This window comes from Sprattus sprattus, assembly GCF_963457725.1.
Source record: "Sprattus sprattus genome assembly, chromosome: 3".
In the NCBI taxonomy this organism is placed as follows: Eukaryota; Metazoa; Chordata; class Actinopteri; order Clupeiformes; family Clupeidae; genus Sprattus; species Sprattus sprattus.
Genome location: NC_137922.1, coordinates 37,980,349 through 38,003,858, shown reverse-complemented (window position 1 = coordinate 38,003,858; position 23,510 = coordinate 37,980,349). Strand labels below are relative to the sequence as shown.

Below are 23,510 nucleotides of genomic sequence, written 5' to 3'. Positions count from 1 at the left end.
AGACATCCAACCAAAGAAAAACACACAGGTGTGCAGGACTTACCATGTCACTGGCAAACACCTGATAGCGATTGTTGCCATCGTAGTCACAGTAGTCAATGTATTTCAGGTAGGCGTCAGCAAAGTAGAGGCGCCGAGTTGTGTAGTCCAGGGCAAGTCCGTTGGGCCAGTACACCTTCGTCGTGACGATGGCTTTCCTCCCAAACCCATCCATATCGGCCCGCTCGATCCGTGGGTTCTGACCCCAGTCGGACCAGAACATAACATTGGTGCTGGAAAATATGCAGATAAACAAGTGAAAAAATAAACATCCTTATAAGAAAACACTTATACTCTTACACTGAGTAATGGTGCTAAGACTTGCAGTTTTATAAAGGGGTTCTTGCAGTTCTTGCAGAGGTTAAAAGACTTAAGCAAACTGGCATCAGAGTTTCCTACTGATTGTCCAGGGCTACAAAAAATATCAGTTAAATTTGAATCAAGTAAATAAAACAGTTTAATAATTAAAACAGGGTCGTACTGGTTACGAGGATCAAGTGCAAGCCCGCGTGGACTGGTGATATTCTTGCTGAACAGAATCTTCCGGAAGCGTCCATCGATGGTCGACACTTCAATGGTCTGCATTACAGAGTCAACCCAGTAGAGGTTCCGGCCGGCCCAATCCACAGCCAAGGTCTCCGGAACCATCAGTCCACTGCTGAACACCTAGAGAAGAACACAGAGGTCCAGAAATTAGTGGATTATAGCCGGATAGCAATGAAGTCTCTATATTTAAAAAAATCCATTCTGAAGTTGTTATAAATCTCTATCTTAATATTGAATAAATGAATGAAACATACAAAGCAATATTACAGGCAACATAAACTCCCCCTTGTGGGCATAATGATAATTACAACACATTATATGACTTCTGTTCAGGAGTTGCTTTCTCTTTCCAAACACCACACTGACAACCACCCACCTTCCTCCTGTCTGTGCCATTCTGGAAGGCACTCCAGATCATCTTCTGAGAGGTGTCCGCCCAGAAGATCCTCCTGGTGATCCGGTCAAAGTCAACGGACACGATGTTGGAGCCACTGATGATAGGCTGGATGACAGGCGGACGGAAGTTGATGCGGTCGGCGATGATCTGACTGCGTTTGGTGACCAGCAGCACAGCCTCTATGGGGTCTGGATCAGGCAGGGGTGAGGGGTGACATGACACAAAGTCTCAGTTAGGGTTAACCTGGGTGGCTAGTGGGAACAGGTATGTTATCTGTCCTTTAAATAAACACATACCATCAAAATACATTTGAAGATTATGCCAAAAGCAGTTCCCCAAATAGACACCTCTATAAGTAGCTAGTTGTAACAAAGCGTGGCTTTAAGTTCATTGTAATGAGGACACTTAATAATGAAATGGGACTGTATGACTGTATGACTGTATGACTGTATGTATGTATGTATGTATGTATGTATGTATGTATGTATGTATGTATGTATGTATGTATGTATGTATGTATGTATGTATGTATGTATGTATGTATGTATGTATGTATGTATGTATGTATGTATGAATGTATGTTTGTATGTATGTATGTATGTGTGTATTTTGTTAGATATCACTGAGTTGATGCACTCAAACTAGCTTCCTGCTATTCATGGGGATTTAATCAAGGTACTCATTCACTGTGATTAAATCAGGTTCAATCATCCACTCAGAAATAGTACCCACCTCTAGACACACCCATTCCCTCCCATATCCTGGATGATTGTATAAATATCTGTTACTCCTCTCAGTATGTTGAGAGATACCTATCGTGTACCATGCGATTGGATTGTCCTGTGACGCTGAAATAAACCTATTTCTACTCTGGACACTCTCCCAAGTTTCCTGACTATCTGCAAACCTGACCTTGGATCCAAGACTGAGACAGACTTCTTTCATTTGGTGTTTGCACCCAGTTTCAAGAAGGATAACAGGAAGATACGGAATATTTTCACCTTTCCTTTGCTGAAAAAAAGAACGGAAAAAGCTGTGTACGTCAGATCCATCTAACAGATATAAGGACTTGTAAAGGTCGGGCCCATAAGTGAACCTGTTTTTTCCGAGACAGATCATTTATGAGTAAGTGGTACATTTTAATACTTAATTGTATGCACTCGATATAAGGACTTGTAAAGATTGGGCCCATAAGTGAACCTGTTTTTTCCGAGACAGATCATTTATGAGTAAGTGATACATTTTAATACTTAATTGTATGCACTTTGTTTTTTGCGGGACAGAAGTTACCGTATGGTATGTATGTGTTACGGTAATTGACCGTTTTCGGAAAAAACATACAGAGTGCAGGTCGAACGCAGAGTAGACTGCAGATAATTGCAATTGAGAGATTGCTTATTTTAACTCAGTGAAGAGAAGGCTTCAGCTGTTTTATTTAGTATTCATTTGTGAGGGTCGAACGCAGAGTAAACCAAAAATAATTGCAAGTGAGAGATAGTTTATTCTATCTCAGTGAAGGCTTCAGCTGTTGTTTTTGTGATCCATATTTTGGCAAAAGCCAAAATGATCGGAAAGAACGATAAAGTTAAGCAGAAAACCACCAATAAAAGGGGTGGGCGAGCAGCACCTGAAATTGATGAAGAAACCATAATTTCATCAGTAAGAGGTTTCATCAATGACCATTTGAAGGTAGATGTGCTACAAAAGAAGCTGGAAAACAAATATGACATTATGCCTGACAGTGACAATTTATGGCCTATTGACGATGCAAAACGTGCATGGGGAAAGATGCATCGACTGTCGGATAAAAGCAAATTGCCATACGCCTTGCTAATTCTGAGTCAAGTCACACGTAGGCAAAAAGCTGTCCAGAAGGCTGAGAGAGAGGCGGAGCTTTCAAAATTGAAGGCCGAAAAATCTGAGACCGACAGACAATTGATTGTGGAAAAGAATAAAACCAGAGCTCTAGCGGAAGATGTGAGATCACTGAAGGCGGAGAAAATGTTAATGACTCAGGCTGGGATTAATGTTTCTGATCAACTGACGCTACCTGGCGAGACCTTGTACCCCTTTCAGGTAATGAGGGAAGCAGCTCAGTCTGAAACACGAAGACTGTTGCAATCAGCAATGGCTCCCCACACAGACAGCGACGTGTGTGAGGACAGTGATGACGCAATGGACTCGGATAATCCAATCAAGCTGAGACCTTTAACGACCAGGCATGCCAGTGGAAATGTGACGTATGGATATAAACCGGCAAAACCCCAGGATATTGATCAATGGTCCAAAGACTTGCAACATCCTCGTAAGTCGGGCATGGAGGCATGGTCCAAAATCAACCGTCTGCGAAACATCTACCAACTCCATCCTTTAGATGGCGTGGCAATGATGTGTACAATACTTAATGCCTCTGAATCAAACAAAATAAGGCGGGATGTTGAAAGAGGACTAGGAGACAGTCAACAGAAGATAGACGAGGGCTGGCAGGCATTACGTGATTACATCCAAAGTTCCACTAACGCCACCACTGATTGGGCCAAGATAGCCGCCTGCAAACAAAGGACTAATGAGGCTGTTGATGACTTTTCACAAAGATTCATTGAAACCTTTTTAAGACACTCAGGCATGAGTGGTTTGACAGAGGAAAACATTGGAACAAGCGGCAATGGTGCTCTCAAGGCTAATCTGTTGCACAGTCTTAATCCAGAGGTGAAACAGGCTGTCAAGCTGACCACACCTACATGGGAGGATACCACGTTTACTTTCGAAATACTTTTCAACGTGGCAAGAAGGATGGAACGGGATGTCGAACACAAACTCAGATGCGTCAACACCTGGGATTCGAATTTGGAACAGGAGTGCATGTTGAGACTTTTAAATGCACAAAAGTCTAAACAACAGCAACAATACAAACCACAGTATGAACCAAGAAACAGATCCCATGAAACATGTCATAAGTGTGGGAAACATGGCCATTGGGCGAAACAGTGCAACACTCAGAAACGTGGCAGATATACAGCTCGCTATAACCATCACAAAGAGGGTGATGAGGAGAGCAATGATGATGAAGACATATTCAGAAGGTTTGCGAAGTTGACGGATCATCAGAGACTGACCCTTATGTCCGCGATTCCGGGAAACTAAGTCTGCCCTCCTTACGGTCTCTTACGGTGGCTGAAAGCCAGCAACTTGACAAAGGTGATGTGTGTGTGCCTAATGATAAAGATGGTCTAGGTTCGGTGCAAGAAAAGGCACAGGAATCTGAGGAGCCATTGATTCCAGACGTGGGAACACATATAGAACCGGAGTCAGTGCAAGCTGCAGGCGAAGCTGAGGAAGTCACAAAGAGAACTGTAGGTTTGGAGGGCCAAGCCTTTAATCCTAACAACCTGATAATTGTTGAGAGTCAAGACTGTCCAGGAAACACTGGAGAAGTGCAGATACCGGCAGTGATGACAAGACAACTACAGCCATGTGACAGGAAGAATCTGAAGTGTGAAGAAACACACAGAGCACTGCCACCTTCCCACACTGAAGTCATGGTGAAGGGGGAAACCAAACTGGACAATTTCACCAACCCCATAGAGCGCATGCCTCCAGAACAACCACCCCTGGCGGGGCGCAAAGAAAAAACTTATGATTATGGATAATTTAAGTCATGCCTTTTTGTTAATCATGTCATTACTTTTAGCAATGATATGATGATTGGATGGGAATTTTAGATGCTGACTTAATTATGAACTTGATTACGAGATATTTTTTACTACGAGATTTTTTTATTTTTTGACGACATCAGCCATCAGCATGAGAACAACGTCGCCAAGGCGTATCGAGTGGATGGCGACCATGATCCCGATGGTGATGTCCGGCATTCCAAACGCTTCCTCCTTATGCGACAGCCACCACCTGCACCCCTGCACACGCATATGCCCATGCCGAAGGAGAACATTCATGTTGGGTGTGCAGATTGCTACCCTAGCCCAACGCTTCTTTGCAGCCGTCATTCTAAACTATGGTATTACCGTGGTGATGGATGAGGTCAGAGAAGTAGCCTCAATTATGGACAAGATTGCGAATGACGCCGCAGGAGCCTTGTCCATAGTCAACAGAGATTTCAGTATGCAACTATAATACCACTACATTATAGGAATAGACATTGAAACCACTACACTACACTATGAAGACATGTGTGTTTGTACTAGAACAATGTTTGATTATGTTTAATCGTGATGTAACATTGATCGATGATCATAGGGGGGGTTGTCAGATTTAACCACTACACTATAAGAACATGTGTTTTGTTCTAAAACTTTTTACCACTACACTATGGGAACACATGTTTGTTGACATTTTGTAACAATGTTGGATTGTTTTGATCACTATGTCTGATAATGTTCGTTATGGTTTTGTTAGGTTTTATTGTGATCATGATGTAAGATTGATCGATGATCATAGGGGGGAATTGTTAGATATCACTGAGTTGATGCACTCAAACTAGCTTCCTGCTATTCATGGGGATTTAATCAAGGTACTCATTCACTGTGATTAAATCAGGTTCAATCATCCACTCAGAAATAGTACCCACCTCTAGACACACCCATTCCCTCCCATATCCTGGATGATTGTATAAATATCTGTTACTCCTCTCAGTATGTTGAGAGATACCTATCGTGTACCATGCGATTGGATTGTCCTGTGACGCTGAAATAAACCTATTTCTACTCTGGACACTCTCCCAAGTTTCCTGACTATCTGCAAACCTGACCTTGGATCCAAGACTGAGACAGACTTCTTTCATTATGTGTATGCATGACTGTATGTTTGTATTTACTGTATGTATGTGTGTATGTGTATGTAGTTATGTATTCATGACTGTATGAATGTATGTATGTATGTATGTATGTATGTATGTATGTATGTATGTATATATGTACTGTATGTACTGTATGTACTGTATGTATGTATGTATGTATGTATGTATGTATGTATGTATGTATGTATGTATGTATGAATGTACACTCACTCTTGGCCTTGCAGGTGCGTCCGTCGGGCTCCAGCTGGTACCCATCCTGGCAGTAGCAGCGGAAGGAGCCGCGCTCGTTAAAGCACTGCTGGCTGCAGAAGCCGGGCACCTGGCACTCGTCGATGTCCTCGCACGTCTTGGAGTTGTTGAGGAGCTGGTAGCCCAGCGGGCACGTGCACTGGGCGCCGAACGGGCCCTGGATGCAGCCGTCGCTGCAGCCTCCGTTGGTCACGGCACAGTCATCTCCATCTGAGGGTAGGGAGAATGAAGGGGGGAGGAAGGGAAAAAATGGAGAAAGAAAGAGACATAGAGGAGCAGAGGGGAAAGAGGGAGAGGGAAACGAGCAGAGAGAGGGGAAAATAAAAAGAAGAGAACAGAAGATAAGAAGAGAGACAGAGATATCTTATGTTGAGAACAAGGCCCATCTTTAAAAAGGGCAAAACATAGACATAGCTATTTGAATAACATCACACATAGTCATGGTACGGTCAAAAACACCCAACCCCAGTCGCCATTCTCCAAAAGATAAACCAACACCAAACAACTGCGCAATGAGGTCAGCCCCTGCATTCAAAACAGGCAGAATGTACTCAATACATCTCAACCAGGTAGCTTTTTTTCCATAAACCTTACACTCCCTCCACCCCACAGAAGACACATAGGGCATCACCACTGTAGCCAGTTAGTGGACAGACACTCACTGCAGAGGGGTGACTCATCGGCTCCATTGGGGCAGTCCCTCTGACCGTCGCACACCTTGCCCTCGCTGATGCACACCTGGTCGGTCGGGCACAGCCACTGGCCGGCGGGGCAGCTGAATGGTGGGGTGGGACAGTCCTGCTCGTCGCTCATGTCGCGGCAGTCGTTGTCGCCGTCACACACCCACTGCGGCGATACGCAGTTTCCGTTGGCGCAGCGGAAGTAGCCGGGCCGGCAGGTGCGGGGCGGGCAGTCGTGGTGCTCGTCGGAGCCGTCTTCACAGTCGCTGTGACCGTCACACTCCCAGGAGCTCGGGATGCAGAAGCCATCCACCTGGCACTGGAACTCGTTGTCGTGGCACAGCCCTGGCCCTCTAGTGGCTGTCATGGAAATTGCAGAGAACAATTATAAATGCTTTACACCTACACTTTAAACATTTACAAATTGATTACCAATACCCCATCTGTTCAGTTGGCTTTCATTTTGACTATCAATTAAAGAAAACAAAAGTTAACATAGGCTATCTATACTACAGTAGTATCAAATAAATAAAATCTAACTTTATTTATAAACAAACGTTAACATATCTTTACCTTAGTAGTAAAACTGTTTCGAGCTAACGCACTGTTAGTGTGCAATACAAACAAGTCTATTAATTAACCAAACTGAACTATTTGATGAGAATAATCAGCACATTACTGTCATTTAGGGCCTAATTTCTAAGGAGCATACTTCCGCATCAGTTCCAGACATGTTCTAGATTGTATATGTTAATCAGTGTTGGTGTGTGTGCGTGGCCTACTCACGGCAGCCCCTCTCGTCTGATTGGTCTCTACAGTCAAACACTCCGTCGCAGCGGTAGGTCTGGCTGATACACTGGTCCCCGCTGGCACAGGCAAACTCGTAGGAGGAGCAGGAGAACACTGGCAGGACAGGAAGTCATATGCCCAACGATTCATTTCCACTTCCTGTAGTACCATGTATTGTGTATTTCACACATACCTGTCATATACTTCTGATATTCAAATGAAATTAACTACCAGCTGAATCTGGCACAAAGCAGCTATTTCCACACAATATCAATGTCTTTGCACATGGTCCTTGGCATAATAATCTAGACTTTTTTGTAAAATAACTAAACAAAACAGTCCATCAGTGTACTTGTAATTACTAAAAAGGTGAGAAACATTATTCATGAATAAATATGCAGACCTTCTGTCACTGTTACTGTCTGTCACTATAAATAATGTTTAAAGCATAAGGAACACACACACACACACACAATCAGTTCATCTTCTTCCTTAACCCTATGCTTTAAACCTGACCCTTGGGGTCAAACCAAGGTCATCCAAAGATGACTCACCACAGTCCTTCTCGTCGGAACCATCCATGCAGTCCTGGTCACCATCACACACGTATGCGTTGGAGATGCAGCGGTGGTCAGGACACAGGAAGAGGCCTGGGCTACAGGTGGAGATGGTGCCGTCTGACAGAGGGGGAAAGTGGAGGAGGAGAGAGGTGTTAGGGAGGGTACAGGAACAAATATAACTAATTGATAGAGGTTGGAGAGTAGGAAAAAGGAAGATAGAGAGAGGGAGGGAGGGAGGGAGAGAAGATACAGAGAGACAGATAGGAAAGAGGGAGTGCGAGACAGAGGCATGGAATGATAGGAGACACAGAGGGAGGGAAAGTGACGCCAAAGAGAGAAGTGACATGAGGCAGGAGACAGTGTCAGGGTTGATAGAGCTCTTCCCTGTGGAGGACGTTCAGATAGGAAGGAACATGGAGAGCTGCAGATATGAAGGAGCATGTACTCACTCACCTGTCCCCCTCACTCCCACTCTCTCTCTTTTTAACACACACACACACACACACACACACACACACACACACACACACACACAAACCCTCTTTCTCTTAATCCTTGACCCTCTATATCGCTCACTTACTGCACTTCCCCTGACGCCAGCACACACACACACACACACACACACACACACAGTAACCCTCTTTGTCTAAATCCTTGACCCTATCTATATCTCACTAACTGCACCTCCCCTGACAAACACACACACATACACACACACACACACACTCTTACACACACAAACGCAATTCAGCCCTCTCCACCCCCCACTTACTGCACTGTCTTTCGTCTGAGCCATCCCCGCAATCGTTGTCCATGTCGCACACCCATGTCTTGGGAATGCATTTGCCATTAGTGCAGGCGAACTGCTGGGCACTGCAGGTGGTGGGCCCTCGGGTCGGGCAGTTCTCCTCGTCAGTGCCGTCACCGCAGTCATCCTGATCGTCACAGCGCCATGACTGAGGGATACAGTGTTTGTTACCGCAGGTGAAGGCCCTGGGAGAACAGGTCACACCTGGTAAGCGAGGGAACAGAATGAAGGAGAGAGAGAAAGAGACAGAGAGAGAGAGAGAGAGAGAGAGAGAGAGAGAGAGAGAATAATTACTGTTTTTGCCTTTGGAAAACAGGCTTAAAATCCAATCATTACAGACATAACGAACATGAAAGACGTGGCACATGTCCAGGTGCATTAAGGTAACAATAAAAGTGGCAAAACATTAATAAACAACGAGATAAATAAACCGTTAAAGACATCTTATATGCTTACATATTTTACATTACAGCTTACATAGCACACACACACACTCACACACACACACACACACACACACACACACACACACACACACACACACACACACACACACACACACACACACACATACCAGTATCGGTGCAGTTGGCCTCATCGGTGTTGTCAAAGCAGTCTTTGTAGCCGTCGCAGCGGAACGTGTTGGAGACGCAGCGTCCACCATCGCAGGGGAAGGCGTAGTCTCCGCAGGTGATGTCGGGCGGCGGGACGGAGTCGTCCTTGACACAGTCGCGCTGGTTGGCCTGCAGCTTCATGCCGAAGGGACAGCCGCACACGCGACTCGAAGTCGGCATTGGGAAACAGAAGTGGCTGCAGCGGCCATTGGGGAGCATGTTGCAAGGACTGCTGATCACTGGTGAGTGCACACACACAATCAAACACACACACACACACACACACACACACATACACACAAACGCAGTACAAATTTAGAACATATGTGCGTATTAGAAGAGTCTGCACACAGACAGACAGACAGACTGTCTGTCTGTATGTCTGTCTATATTTTGTCACAAACGGAAAAATATTATATATACACACTGTAAAGAAGTCTGTAAACACGTAAATAATAATAAAAAATTAAAAATTAAAAAAAAGTGTAGTGTACTTATCTCTCTCTCTCTCTTTTTATCAACATGATTGTTGTTAAGTGAAGTGTACTTCTCTCTCCCTCTCTCTTTTTTTCAACATGATGGTTGTTAAGTGTAGTGTACTTATCTCTCTCTCTCTCTCTCTCTTTTTATCAACATGATGGTTATTAAGTTAAGTGTACTTATCTCTCTCTCTCTCTCTTATTTTTCTCAGAAAGAAAAAAAAATAAAAAAATAGAAGAGTCTGCACATGACCATACACAGATACATATAGAAGATACTATTGGAAACATAAGCATACTGTTTGTACACACATGTGATAAATAGATGTGAATTACGTGACTTGATCGAGAGAGAATGAATGCATGTATAAATGAATCAATCCAAATCCTCCCACCCCCACCCCCCCACCCCCCATCGGACTCACAGCCCTGCAGGTCAGCTGAGTAGGCCTTCACATTCATGACTCCCAAGATTCCCTTGCGGAGGACGATGTTGTCTCCGCCGTCTCTCTTCCGCATCCGATATACAGTTTCAGTCCGCCAGTCCGACACAAACAAATGGTCTAAAGACAGATAGAAAGAGAACAAGACAAAGGCACAGGGGAAGAGGTGGAGATAGAAACAGAAAAAGGAGGAGATATAAAGACTTAAGGGACTTTACTGCATTTGGCTTCAACAACTCCATGACTAATAAAAACACAACAAATTAAGCTCTTTACTAAGAATACAATAGAAAAGAGAGCGAGGATAAGATATACTGGCAAACACCTGGTGCTTAGATTGACCATCACAGTGACTGATACTGAGCATGAGTAAGAACATCTGTGAATGTTACGCCTGGGTAACTGTGCCACTCACCGCCGTGTAATGTGAGGGAAAATGGCTGTGTGATCTGGCCAATGCTGGAGAAGGCCTGGCGGTCAGAGCCGTCCATGCCCACAAACTCAATACGGTCCAGCAGAGCGTCCACCCAATAGAGTCTGTTCATCCTGAAACACACCAACAACAGCCAGAGGGGTCAGAGTAAGGTCTCACTCACACATAGGGCTGAACAATTAATTGCATTTGCGATTAAATCGCGATATAGTAAAACGCGATTTTCTAACCGCAACGTCCGATTTTACAACGTGGTCTAAAAAAAAAGATGGTACATTTTGCACACAGTGTTTAAAAAGTGCATACCCTGCGTTTATACTTATAATGACTTTGTTTAAATGACTTAAATGCATGATTTGTTGTTCTTGTTTCTGTAATGAGCAGTTAAATAAAAATGTAAAATGTAGGAAAGAATATTTTACGCTAAATGTATCTAATATTGTGTTGATCATATTTAAATCATTCATCACGTTTTGATGGGAAAAAAAGAGGATACAATTTAAAAAAATTGCATATTAAATCGCAATCGCAATGTCTTTTTTTAAGATTATTTTCCCAAATCGTTCAGCCCTACTCACACACTCACCTCACCTAAGTTACCATCACTACCATCATCAATAACACCATCATCAATATCTTATTATCATCATAAACATAATCATCATCATTGCTGTCATTGTAATCATCACCATCACCATCACCATCACCATCACCATCACCACCACCACCATCACCATCACCATCACCACCACCACCACCACCACCACCATCACCATCACCATCACCATCACCACCACCACCATCACATTTATTATCTTGGTTATCTATAGTTCATGCCACACGCGACAAAAACCTCCTACATGTTCTAAAGTAAAACAGCAGTCACATGGATCACTGCATGCAAACCGGAACATCTCTCCACACATTAAAAGCCCATACATGTAGTCGATGGCGAGTCCATTGGGCCAGCCCAGGGTAGTGTTGATGAGGGGTATGGCATTGCTGCCATCCGTGTAGGCTCTGGTGATCACCGCAGGCCGATACCAGTCTGACCAGAACAGGTAACTGAGTAGGGAATGAATACACATTCACAACATTAAAAGTGCTACAACACTACAAAATGTATTATACCAAAGTATGGCAACGACACAACATGCTAGGTTTATTTTCAGCTAGTTTACTGGGCTGACAATTGAGTGACACTGACATAATTATTAACAATAAGTGTGCCATGTGGGTCTAGCACCCAGCTCTACCAGCTACAGGAACAGGGCTGGTCAAAAAGCCTCAGCATATGTACCTACAGTATGTGTACATGCATATAAATGTGGTTTTTGTTTGACGTTCTCTTCACTGCTCACCCTGCGCTGGGGTGAACTGCAATCCCACGGGGGTTCTTCAGGTCCTCCACGATGTCCCGTCTGGACCCATCTGTCACTTTGTAGGCTGACACGACCCGGTAGCTGCTGGAGGTCCAGAACAGAACCTTAGAGGTCCAGTCGTAGGCCATAGACTCTACTTTGCCCACACGGTACCCTGTCAGAAGCTGCTCGTCTATGTTGAGAAATGAACACAAACACAAAGAAATAAACTGATAACAGGCTGCAAGGGAAGAATGGAGTCTACAGTAAATGGCAGTGGTGTGCAGCTGAGCAGTGAACATGTTAAACCATATAAATAAATTATAAACCACCTCACCCTATGATCATCATTTGTCATGGCTTTACAGCATTAACTAAACACAGAAGAAGAATGTTCCTACTGTACCGAAGTACAAAAATGTCCCTTGGTATATGGCTATATGAATCAGTGCAAAGTGCATAATACATACAACATACACATTTGATATTAATCTGACAATGGGAATCTAATCAATGTACTGTAATGTACTCCTCCAGTCAATATGGGATGACTCACGTGTCCCGTTGACTGAGCCCTTGTATATGAGGTTCCTGCCGCGGTCGTTGTAGAACACAGCCTCCTCGCTGGCATCATACTCCACGGCAGAGGCGCTAAAGGTGACCGCGAGGCCCGTCAGGGGGAGGATGACGTCCTCCTGTTGGGACACGTTCAGGGGGATCCCTCGCACCGCGTACTGGTTTGCCACTAACAGGAAGTCACGCACCTCTGCGGGGAAATGTTTTTTTTTTTAACTAAACGAACAGAGAGCAGAAACTTTTTCTTTTTTTACAGGGGGAAGAAATGGAAAGAAAGAGAAATAGACTTGGTGAGAAATCGATATGGAGAGAGTTAAAACTGCCATATGTGCCACACCTCACCTGAATGTCAGAGTTAAAATACATCAAACTCAAAGAACACCTGAGGATGCTGAGGTCCACGCAGGGCCATTGTATCACTGTAAAAGGCTGTGAGTAGTGCTTGTATGGGCTGGTATTTAAAAGGCTGTGAGAAGTGCTTGTATGGGCTGGTATTTAAAAGGCTGTAAGATCACATTGCAACTTAAACACAGACCAAAGGTACTTTTAAGTTAGGCACCATCACAGTGTAACCCCTGGCTTCAATGGCAGTCTCATTAATGTTGGCTACAGGCTATAGGCTATAATGCCTCTATCCTCCCTATGCAGACCAAATGTTTGTGAAAAAGTCTCTCACTGAAACAGGTGCGGAGGTCAGTCTGAAGGTCGTAACCCAGGCGACACTTGCAGCGGTAGCCCAGGCCATCGTTGTCGGTGCGGTGGCTCAGCACACAGATCTGCTGGCAGCCGCCATTGTGCCGGCCGCAGGGGTTCTGCACTGTAGGGACAACAAGAAGAGGGTGTTTGTTTAATATGTTTTGTTATCATTTAAAATATATTGTCTCAGTATAAAGAGCTCACCACAGAATACGATAATGATCCCAAGGAACATGAACTAATACATAATGTCCAGAATTGTTTATTTACACCGTAAATCTGACATCCCAAACGAACAGAACCCGGATATGACCAATTCAGTAGTATGGTTTTTATACTATGAGTTCTTGAGAGGCTGTTAAAATCACTCACCAACAGGTTGCAAGGTAGAGTGGGAGGCAACAATGTGTCCAGGTCTGTCTGCCGTCCGGAACAGAAGCACCGGGTCACTGCCATTAAAGCGATTGGTGCGGACCACGCCCATCTTGGTCCAGTCGGTGAAGAAGGCATGGTTCTCGAAGACAGAGAGACCAAAGGGTTGAGGGACCTGAAAACCTCCATTCAGCACAGTTTTCCTGGGGAGAGAGTGATGGGATTCAGCATCATTCAAACTACATGCTCTTGACATTACTGCATAAAGTATTTGTTTTCTCTTCAGGAACTATATCTTTAACAAAAAGGTAGAATGTAAAGATTTTGAAAAACTATACGTATGTGTATATGTACATATACAGGACAGCATAATCACAAAAATATTTCCAATGCTTCACCCCGACAAACACTCCCTCGGTTGGTCCGTACCTGTCCAGCCCACTGTAGGTGACCGTCTGCACCATGTTGAAATGCTTATCTGTCCAGTACACCCTCTTGGTGACCAGGTCTAGGGTAATGCCAGACGGGTTGCCGACCCTGGTCTTCACCAGCTCAAAGCGGTTGCTGCCGTCCATGAACGCACGCTCCACTTTCATGTCTGTGTTGCCGTAGCCCATGGTGTCTGTGAAGAACATGTACCTGGTGAGAGGACGGAGGAAAGTTCATATTAGTACCACTGCATGATTATACGATGAAGAATGTTTGTCTAGTATGAAGCCATCAGGCCCTCTTTATATGCATTTTATATCAAAGAATTCTGCATCAGTGGACACTGGACTTTGAACAGTTAACCTAATCATCGTAAAAAAAAAAAAAGGTGAAGAGTATATTAGAAGTGCATTCATTTGATGAAGACTGAAACAATCTGAAAGAGACTGAGAACTGAAAGTGAAGAAATGTGCACATGCTTCGAATCAACACAACACGCCAACAATCGATTCCATGACCATGACAGCGGCTGCCAAGCAGGAAAGGGATCTGGTAGGATGTGATGCTTGTGTCAGTTGGGTGACTCTGAGCTGGCCCAGCGCCCACTGCTACTTGGGTCAGGCTTACATGTTTTCAACATGTTGTGATACTGTGTTAATATTGTTGTACTGTTTGGTAGATATGACACCTGCCCAGGTCGCTGCCTCTGCCAACCAGGCTTCCAAAGGTTTGTCTTACTGTGCATTTGTCATGAGTTGGGACATTGGTTGGCCTCTAGAGGCTGCTAAAGAGACTCTTTGCCTGGTGTGGCTGCATGTGCCTTATCCTTACTTCCTGCCTTTGTTTGTTTAGGTGAAACATGCCCATAAAGGGTCTGCCGTTTCTGACCAGATCCCCTGGCAAAACCAGATTCTGTGTTCCTGTGCATTAAGACCACATGCAACCTGCTCTAGAGGGTCCAGGCTATGCCACGCTCACCCAACAGTGGGGTCCAAGGCCAGGCCATGCGGGTTCTCCATGTTTTCGGCCACCAGGGTGACGCGGTCGCTGCCGTCGAAGTTGCACACGTCGATCCTCTCCACCCGCGCCTCTAGCAGGTAGAGCTTGAAGTTGATCCAGTCCACGGCGATGTTCTGGACACTGTGCACCGCCTCAGTCAGAACCTCCTGCTGGTCACTTCCATCGAACTGTATAGAGAAGACCTGAGGAGAGGGAGAGACATGCCTTTATAAAATGTCTGCATTTGTATGTGTGAGTGGCCCGTTTTTCACCCAAACATTTTTTTTAACCAAAGTCAAACTTAGTAAAGTACAAACTTAGTAATATAGGCCGTTTCCGCCCTGTTTTCACCACCAAACTTATTCTGGACATTATGAGAAAAAACAAAGGCTGCTTAGTCAGTAGTTCCCTACGTAAAGTTTTACTTAAAATAATAAATAAGTAATAATAATATTAACCTTCTGAACATTTGTGTCAGACCAAAAGACACGCTGACTGTGCCAGTGATAGGCCACGCCCACAGCATAACCTTTGCCTGGTGATTGGACCAGGGTTCTGATGAACCGCCCATGAACATCCGCCATTCTGACATCACGGCCGTCGGTGAAGATTAGATTAGGAAGCCCCCCTACAACAAAGGGAAAATTACTGCAGAATTACTATGACTGGGAAGGAAGCAATTTGATCTAAAACAACGCATAATAAGAAAAAAGGCCTCATTGAACACGTTCCATGTAAGCAATTGCAATGTTTTCCAGTAATTGATTATGTTACTATTACAAACTAACTCCTTCAAATAACTAATAATTCTACTTACACGCATAGGCTGAACCCAGGTTAAAATGACATACACAGCCTTCCCAGCCAAGGTAAACTCAGCTGTAGTCCTTCACCTATCTGTGAATGTGGCACATACCTGACACGTTGGCCTTACAAAGGTGACCCTGCTCCAGGAAGTATCCATCGGCACAGCTGCAGTGGTGCGACCCGGGACGGTCCTCGCAGAAATGGTCACAGATTCCCCAGATGTTGCAGTCATTGTAATCTAGAGCAAGACGACAGCTGCAATGATCATCGCTGTTATATGCTGTGCCTAAATTAGCAGGGTGACTGTGAGATTGTCTGGCTTATCTAACCATCATCGGAGGTCAACACATCAGTACAAGTTGTAATTTTCAAGTGCAAAAAAAGAAAAAATGTTCGATGAAGTAGCTGGAGCCTTTTGAGGTTATTTTCAAAGATTGTTTGGAGTCTCTATCAGAGTCTCAAGTCAACTGGTGCCATTCATATGCATCACCTTCATCTCTTAGAGTGCCTCGTTCACAGTGACCTGAAATTCTCCAACCGTGTAAAATACCTTCACTAAATTTCCTTCAAAGAGTTCTTGGTAAATGTAATAATTTTATAAATGTGGTCGAACTGAATGGGAGAATATGAAACACGTTTTCTCCGGCACTCACCAATACACGAGCGACTGTCATTGGCCACGGTATAGCCATCAGGGCAGTAGCAGCTCCCGCCCTGTGGAGTGGCATGGCAACGGTACTCACAGCTGAGAGCAGAACACTGCTGAAGACCTAAAGAAACGCAAGTTTAACATTTTAAAGTATAACAAAGGATGAAAAAAGTCAGTTAATTGGATAAATATTGTTTGTGTTATGCATGTTGATACTAGAGTTACACACAAACATCAGGAAACAGCAGTCAAGAATAGGGAAACCTAAACAGAAGACAAACTGGTCTGGAGACAGCTCCAAGACAACAATGGCTAAAATTCCAACGAAGGCCCTCTATACTGGCACCAAAACGTGACCGAAAACAATAAAAAACTATCTTTATATTCCCTACTGTATCATAAAATGTGACTCATTGTCACTGTGAAGGTTACAACAGAACAGTTCCATGAGTTCTTTCAGACACCCTGTAGCAGCCCATAATGTACAATCTACTGTTAATGCGATACATAAGTTGACCCTTATACTATGACAAATCATCTGTGCTGGTTAGAACAGAGAATGCATGTGACTGTGTGAGTGGGTGGGGAACCGGAACATAGCCAGGATGAGGGATCCTAAAAGATTACGGGGACCCTGGGTCCAGCACTGGACAAGGGTCCTGGAACTTGCCAGGTAGTTTAGATTTTTTAGATTTAGACAATATTAGGTTGCTTTCTTTATCAGCCCTCAGTTTTTTAGCTACATGCGAGGGGAGAGTATTTGCGACTCACCACAGGTAAGCTGGGCAGTGGTGTTGGACTCATCCGTGCCTCCTGGGCAGTCAGGGCGACCGTCACACACTTTGCTGAAGGCCACACAGGCAGAGGAACCCGGGCACGGCCACTCGCCGGGGTAACACTCTCTTATGTTACCATCTGAGAGTCAGAGTTCAGAACGGGGATAACACACACACATATATAACGAGTTATATGCATGAAACTTCAGTAAAGCTCCTGTAAAAAAAAGTTAACGAGGGCAAACTAGCCTAGCACAGCCAAGCCATGCCCCATTCTCTGCTGAGGTAAACTATATAGTTTACACAATGAAGTTGGAACTTCCTAATAACAGCATGTGTCACCTAAAGTAATGTTGTGAAATTAGAATGAAAATATCAGTAGTGGTGTAACAGGTCCTCACCACATCCATTCTCATCGCTGTAGTCTCCGCAGTCATTGAAGGCGTCGCAAACCCAGTCCTGCGGGATGCAGCGACCGCTGGTGCAGGTGAATTGTGACCCACTGCAACTCTGGTAGACTGTAATTTTTATTTATTTTTTTAATTAGCATGATCTTTAGACGTTCAGGGTATGCATAACACCTATTAACGTTAAGCTTTATGTTTTCACTATCTATATTTTTTATTTTGCGTATTCAACTTTCATAGATTTAGTGAGTGAAATCATCCACTCACCGCAACCCTCTTCATCACTTTTGTCACCACAGTCGTCCCAGTGGTCACACACGAACGACATGGGGATGCAGTAGCCGTTGGCGCACTGGTACTGATGGAGTTGACAGTGCTCCGTTGCTGGGGAGAAGATAGAAAGGGTGAAAGCAGTCAATTCGGTTGTCTCCCTCATTTTAAAATGTGAAATTTGAATTGTTAACCTACTGCAGTTGTATTCGTCTGATCCGTCTCTGCAGTCCAGTACTCCGTTGCAGTGTTGCGTGTTGTTGTAACAGGCCCCATTTACACACGTTTTCTCTGAACAGCTCGGGTAATCTGTTTGAAACCAAATTCTGTTTTAGAGAGAGAGCTTTTTTTTTGCTTTTGTTTTAACATGTCTATTTACTTCTGGGCAGTGGTGGAATGTAACGAAGTATTTTTACTTCGTTACTGTACTTCGTTACATTTTTACGTATCTGTACTTTACTTAAGTAAAAATAATAGTGCATACTTTTTACTTTTACTTCGTTACATTTTGCAGCTATTATCTATACGTTTACTCCGCTACATTTCTACAATATGTGTCGTTATTCGTTACATTTTATGAACACTGTTTCGCCAAAATTTGCCTAAAAAAAAAATATGGATTGCGTTGCTTTAGGACGTTTCAGCCAATCAGGTGGCTCTATCAGCTCCAACGACAGCAGAGTGTGTATTTGGCAGCAGCAGCAGCACTACGGTAGCCTTGCCTGTTTTGCTTAAACATTCGACAAACAGCCTGACTAACAAACAACTTTTCAGCATGGATTCAGAGTCAGCCTCATCTGAGGACATGTTCAAGTTCAGAGGCCCCAAGAATAACCCGTGGAGGTTTCAGTGCGTTTCCTGTCTACCTCAAAAAATCGCCTTCAAATTTGGAGAAACAGGTCAAATTATGCGGAGTTCTTGCTATGCTAAGATAATGTCTATGACTTTTGCATATCGTATGCGGTTACTGACATGATTTTATACTGTTATCTAGCAAAAATACATGTTGACATACAGCAATAGCATCAAAATAACACGATTGTACCTTGATTATTTATTTAACGTAGTGGTAAGATAAAGCTGGTAGTTTAGCAATGTCAAGCTAACGTGAAGATTTGCCTTTTGTATTGACTGGTTATTGCCTGGCATGCAAACCTAATGCCTAGACTTGGGTTACTCAATATGTTTTTTTTTTTTTCCTTTTCTGCAATCAATAGAGCATAAAACTCTGCATTGACCAGTTGAACAACTCCATTTGTTTTTCATGTTTCATATTTCCATTTTTTACACATTTACAATTAAATAAAAGATTAAAAGATTGGTTTGGCTTAATGGTATTAACTTTGCAAATAATCCCTGGTAGATAACTTGTCATCTGCAGAATTGTAAGATAGAGTGTGAACAGTATTACAGACAATAGGCCCAATAAGTACACCAACCTTTCCAATTAACAAATGTTGTTGCTTATAATTATTACTAGTAGTGACATCTGTAGAGGCATTTATTACCAGTCGCTATTTCTTTATCAAAATGGCACAGCCTAGACATTGAGACAACCCATTGCGTGAGTACTTTTACTTTTACTTTTAAAGTAAATTTAAAAGTGAGTACTTTTTACTTTTTACTTAAGTAGGATTGTTGATGTAGTACTTTTACTTTTACTTTTACTTTCATTTGCCTGTTTACTTGTACTTTTACTTAAGTAATAAACTTCAGTACTTCTTCCACCACTGCTTCTGGGGAATTGTTCACTTAACATGACACGAAGGTAGTCAAATTTCGCGCAAAGGATGCCATTTTCTATAGCTCATATCAAACGTGAATTGAATCCGTGATGGTGGCATGACTAAGATGTAAGAAAGTTCAAAGTCTAACATTTTCATGGTCTTGTTAAAAAAAAAACCTCATAATCACTATAATAAGGATATGACTTCTATAACTTAATGATGCAAATGTACATTCCATAAAACAAGGAAAGACTGCATGCACTAACTTTAATGAGAACAAAAGTTGAATATTTGTCCCATACAGAACAAACCGTTCTACAACTCAGACTGACATTATGTACTTTCTCTCATGGTTGTAACATTGCCAATACTTTTCACAATAATGCTGAACAAAATTTGACTTTTAACTTGTGACCTTTCTAAGTGTGTGTGTGTGTTGTGTGTTGTGTGTTTTGCGTGTGTGTGTAATCAACAGTGAAGACTTCTTCACCAAGGCTACATGAAAACATCTTTGTCTGAATATCAACTAAATGAGTAGATGAACTGAAATAGCAACTTACTGCAGTTGTTCTCGTCAGAGTTGTCCACGCAGTCCTTGACATGGTCACACCTGTACTGCTGGGGGACGCACTGCCCCTCCTGACAGGTGAACTGGTGTGGTCCACACGTCTGACCATCTAAAGGGGGAAGAGAGGGAATCCACATCAATATCTGTACTTCCTGACTCACCAGAAATAGGTAACAGTGCTGTTTTTTTCTACTGTTAAAATACGCAAATCTAAGATGTTTGAGGACTATGCAACATTTCAGTTGTAACTGCAAGGTCACATGTTCCACCACTGGTAAGCTTCTTCCTTTGATTTAAAATATTGGGTATCAACTACACATCATGGGTTAGGGGTCAAGTGAAGTGTTAACAGACACTATGTGTTTGTTTGTCTCTCTCTATCTGTGTGTGTGTGTGTGTGTGTGTGTGTGTGTGTGTGTGTGTGTGTGTGTGTGTGTGTGTGTGTGTGAATGAGTGTGTGTGTGTGTGTGTGTGTGTGTGTGTGTGTGTGTGTGTGTGTGTGTGTGTGTGTGTGTGTGTGTGTGTGTGTGTGTGTGTGTGTGTGTGTGTGAGAGTGTGTGCGTACGTGCGTGCGTGCGTGAGTGAGTGAGTGTGTGAGTGAGTGTGTGTGTGTGTGCATGGGCAACCCTCATCCACCCAACTCACTGCAAGCCCTCTGTTCATCTGAGCCGTCTGTGCAGTCGTTCTCTCCATCACACACAAATGCGACTGAGATGCATTCACCTCCCGTCACACACTGGAACTGCTGAGAGCCACATGAGGCCGCAGCTGCAGACATAGACACACACATACACACACACACACAATCACACGCGCACACACACACGTACACAAACGTACACATACACACACAGTCAGTGTTGACCAGACTACCCCCCGGGGCTCAAACCTTTAACAGACTGGCACACCAAGGCTGAAGGACCTTCTGTACAGCACAAAACCTTAAAGACTTTATTGTCATAAAACACTTGACTTGCTGCAAAGATGAAAACACCTGATAGAACCAGTAGCTTCAACTACCCACCCCATCCCACCAAAGAACTAACCATAACTTCTGTTGTTCCACAAAAACTGAACTGAGTAGCTGAGCACACTGTTTGATCAGAGCAACAACTTCCCAAAGCTAATTTAAATTTAAGTTAGTATGATGTCAGATGGTGTAAGGAATATTACGGGGATATAAGTGATGAAGCTCCCTGAACAGGAAAGGTGTGTAACTCACGGCAGTTGAGCTCATCTGAGTCGTCGGTGCAGTCTTTGGTCCCATCACACCTCCAGTCCTGGTCTATGCACTGACCGTTAGCACACTGGAACTGGGACGTGTCACACTGGCCTAAAGAAACAGACAGATCAGACGAAGCGGTCAGTCAAGGCTGAGGGAGACACAGAGGCTTCATGACACCACCTCCAATGAGCAAGTAGTTTAAGGCAAGAAAAAAAGGGTTCACAGATAGGTGCTGCTAAATGGAGGGATCTTAATGTGGTCAGGTTATTTGGTTGGTAATGGTGCTGAGATGTTTTGCATTGACTGCATTAGACATTATGCACCTAACCCATTTTAATATTAGATTACCAAAACCAAAATAGAAAGATATCAGACCTTAAGTCTCTAGTCCTCTAAATTAGGCTTTCTGACCCCCAGATCACTTTAGGGAAAAACAGCACTCACGGCTTATATTCATGATCTCTATAACCTTCACCCTAAGTAGAGAGAGTACCAACTCATTGAGATGATACTTTTTTTTTTTTTTGTTACAGCTTGAGATTCTAACTGGTTCATACATGTCAAGTTTATTAGATATTGACAGATGACTCCTATGCAGGGAAAATAGCAAAGATGAATCAGTAACCATGTTTATGATGCCTTTTGCTACTGTGTGGCTTGCAGTAGCAGGCATTTGAACCCTTTCTCATGTGATTTTGCCTATTAAACGTCTTTTATCTTTTCATGCATGCAATCGATCTCATGACTAGTTTCACACATGTGCAGCTTCTATAGGGTTTCATAAGCAAAGGAGAGGAAAGAAAAACAAGTGTAGCCACACATAACATGAAGTGGACGTAACATTTGTGCAAACGATCTGTGTGCCAGCAATGCGAAACTAGAAGAGAACGTGAGACTCACTGTAATTGGACCAGTGTGGTACCTGTACATCTTATAGCTGTACATTAGTTTAAGTTTGAGAGATTGGACCAAATGAAAACAAAATCATTCTAGTGTTTAATAAGTGGCACAAAGATCATAATCTCCTCATGTGAAGAAATAAAAGAGTCATTGAAAAGAGCATAGTGAAAGAGAATTGTTTCTCTGCTCATTGACACAAATTAATTAAATAGAGTGACCTAAAAAAAAATTGCATCCCTCAAAAGACACATATTGTCTATGTGAAAACAATACAAATTTGAAAACAATCATCACTCATTTATTTCTAATAATTAATTTCAACATTCATTAAAAATACTATAACTCATCTCAATTGTCCATTAGAAGTGACAGACCATAAGCTCATGGCTGTCTGTAAAAGGATTTCAGGCACTTACATGCTCTAATATTTTACATTCTAACAGTTTAGTCATTTATAATGAAATACAAGAAAGCCCATCATATTTCAAACACACAACAGGATCTGAAAGACACTGTACTATACTGTAAAAACTATAAAAATGGTAGAAATCTGCATTATGCATAAGTACATTTACAGAATGAAGTTACCCTAGAACGTCCCACGTTTGTGAATACATACCTTTAGTAAGTAGAGGGTTCTGACAAAAGATAAAAATCATGAGAACAGGTAGCCCGACAAGGCCCATCTTGGGATTCATCCGTCTTTCAAATCGATAATAATCGATGTTAAGATGTGCAATGTTATCAATAACATCCACCTAATTAGGGATGCCGTGGCCTGACAGGCTCATACTGTGGAGACACTTGATTCCTATGAACACTCCTCTGCTATCTAATGGAGAGTGTGTGGTCAGACTCTTTTGGGGATGGGGTTATATCACCCAGAGTGAACTAGGTC

General features: G+C 43.1%; 1 protein-coding gene across 1 annotated transcript in view; it reads right to left on the bottom strand.

The window, feature by feature from the left end:
- Positions 1-23,310, bottom strand: part of lrp2b (low density lipoprotein receptor-related protein 2b) — a gene marked incomplete at both ends in the record, with an annotated part of 66,875 nt that extends 43,565 nt beyond the window's left edge. Inside the window, 29 exons of the mRNA XM_080834605.1 lie at positions 44-272; positions 521-705; positions 962-1,170; positions 6,006-6,254; positions 6,707-7,084; positions 7,511-7,627; positions 8,068-8,190; positions 8,846-9,085; positions 9,456-9,734; positions 10,400-10,537; positions 10,833-10,963; positions 11,790-11,915; positions 12,212-12,404; positions 12,768-12,977; positions 13,464-13,604; positions 13,856-14,058; positions 14,285-14,494; positions 15,263-15,486; positions 15,742-15,911; positions 16,200-16,328; positions 16,744-16,860; positions 17,511-17,654; positions 17,917-18,033; positions 18,190-18,306; positions 18,391-18,501; positions 20,480-20,596; positions 21,133-21,255; positions 21,710-21,820; positions 23,232-23,310. Coding sequence (XP_080690731.1) covers positions 44-272; positions 521-705; positions 962-1,170; positions 6,006-6,254; positions 6,707-7,084; positions 7,511-7,627; positions 8,068-8,190; positions 8,846-9,085; positions 9,456-9,734; positions 10,400-10,537; positions 10,833-10,963; positions 11,790-11,915; positions 12,212-12,404; positions 12,768-12,977; positions 13,464-13,604; positions 13,856-14,058; positions 14,285-14,494; positions 15,263-15,486; positions 15,742-15,911; positions 16,200-16,328; positions 16,744-16,860; positions 17,511-17,654; positions 17,917-18,033; positions 18,190-18,306; positions 18,391-18,501; positions 20,480-20,596; positions 21,133-21,255; positions 21,710-21,820; positions 23,232-23,310 — 4,920 coding nt within the window. The remainder of the gene's footprint in view (positions 1-43; positions 273-520; positions 706-961; positions 1,171-6,005; positions 6,255-6,706; positions 7,085-7,510; positions 7,628-8,067; positions 8,191-8,845; positions 9,086-9,455; positions 9,735-10,399; positions 10,538-10,832; positions 10,964-11,789; positions 11,916-12,211; positions 12,405-12,767; positions 12,978-13,463; positions 13,605-13,855; positions 14,059-14,284; positions 14,495-15,262; positions 15,487-15,741; positions 15,912-16,199; positions 16,329-16,743; positions 16,861-17,510; positions 17,655-17,916; positions 18,034-18,189; positions 18,307-18,390; positions 18,502-20,479; positions 20,597-21,132; positions 21,256-21,709; positions 21,821-23,231) is intronic.
- Positions 23,311-23,510: the final 200 nt, after the last annotated feature.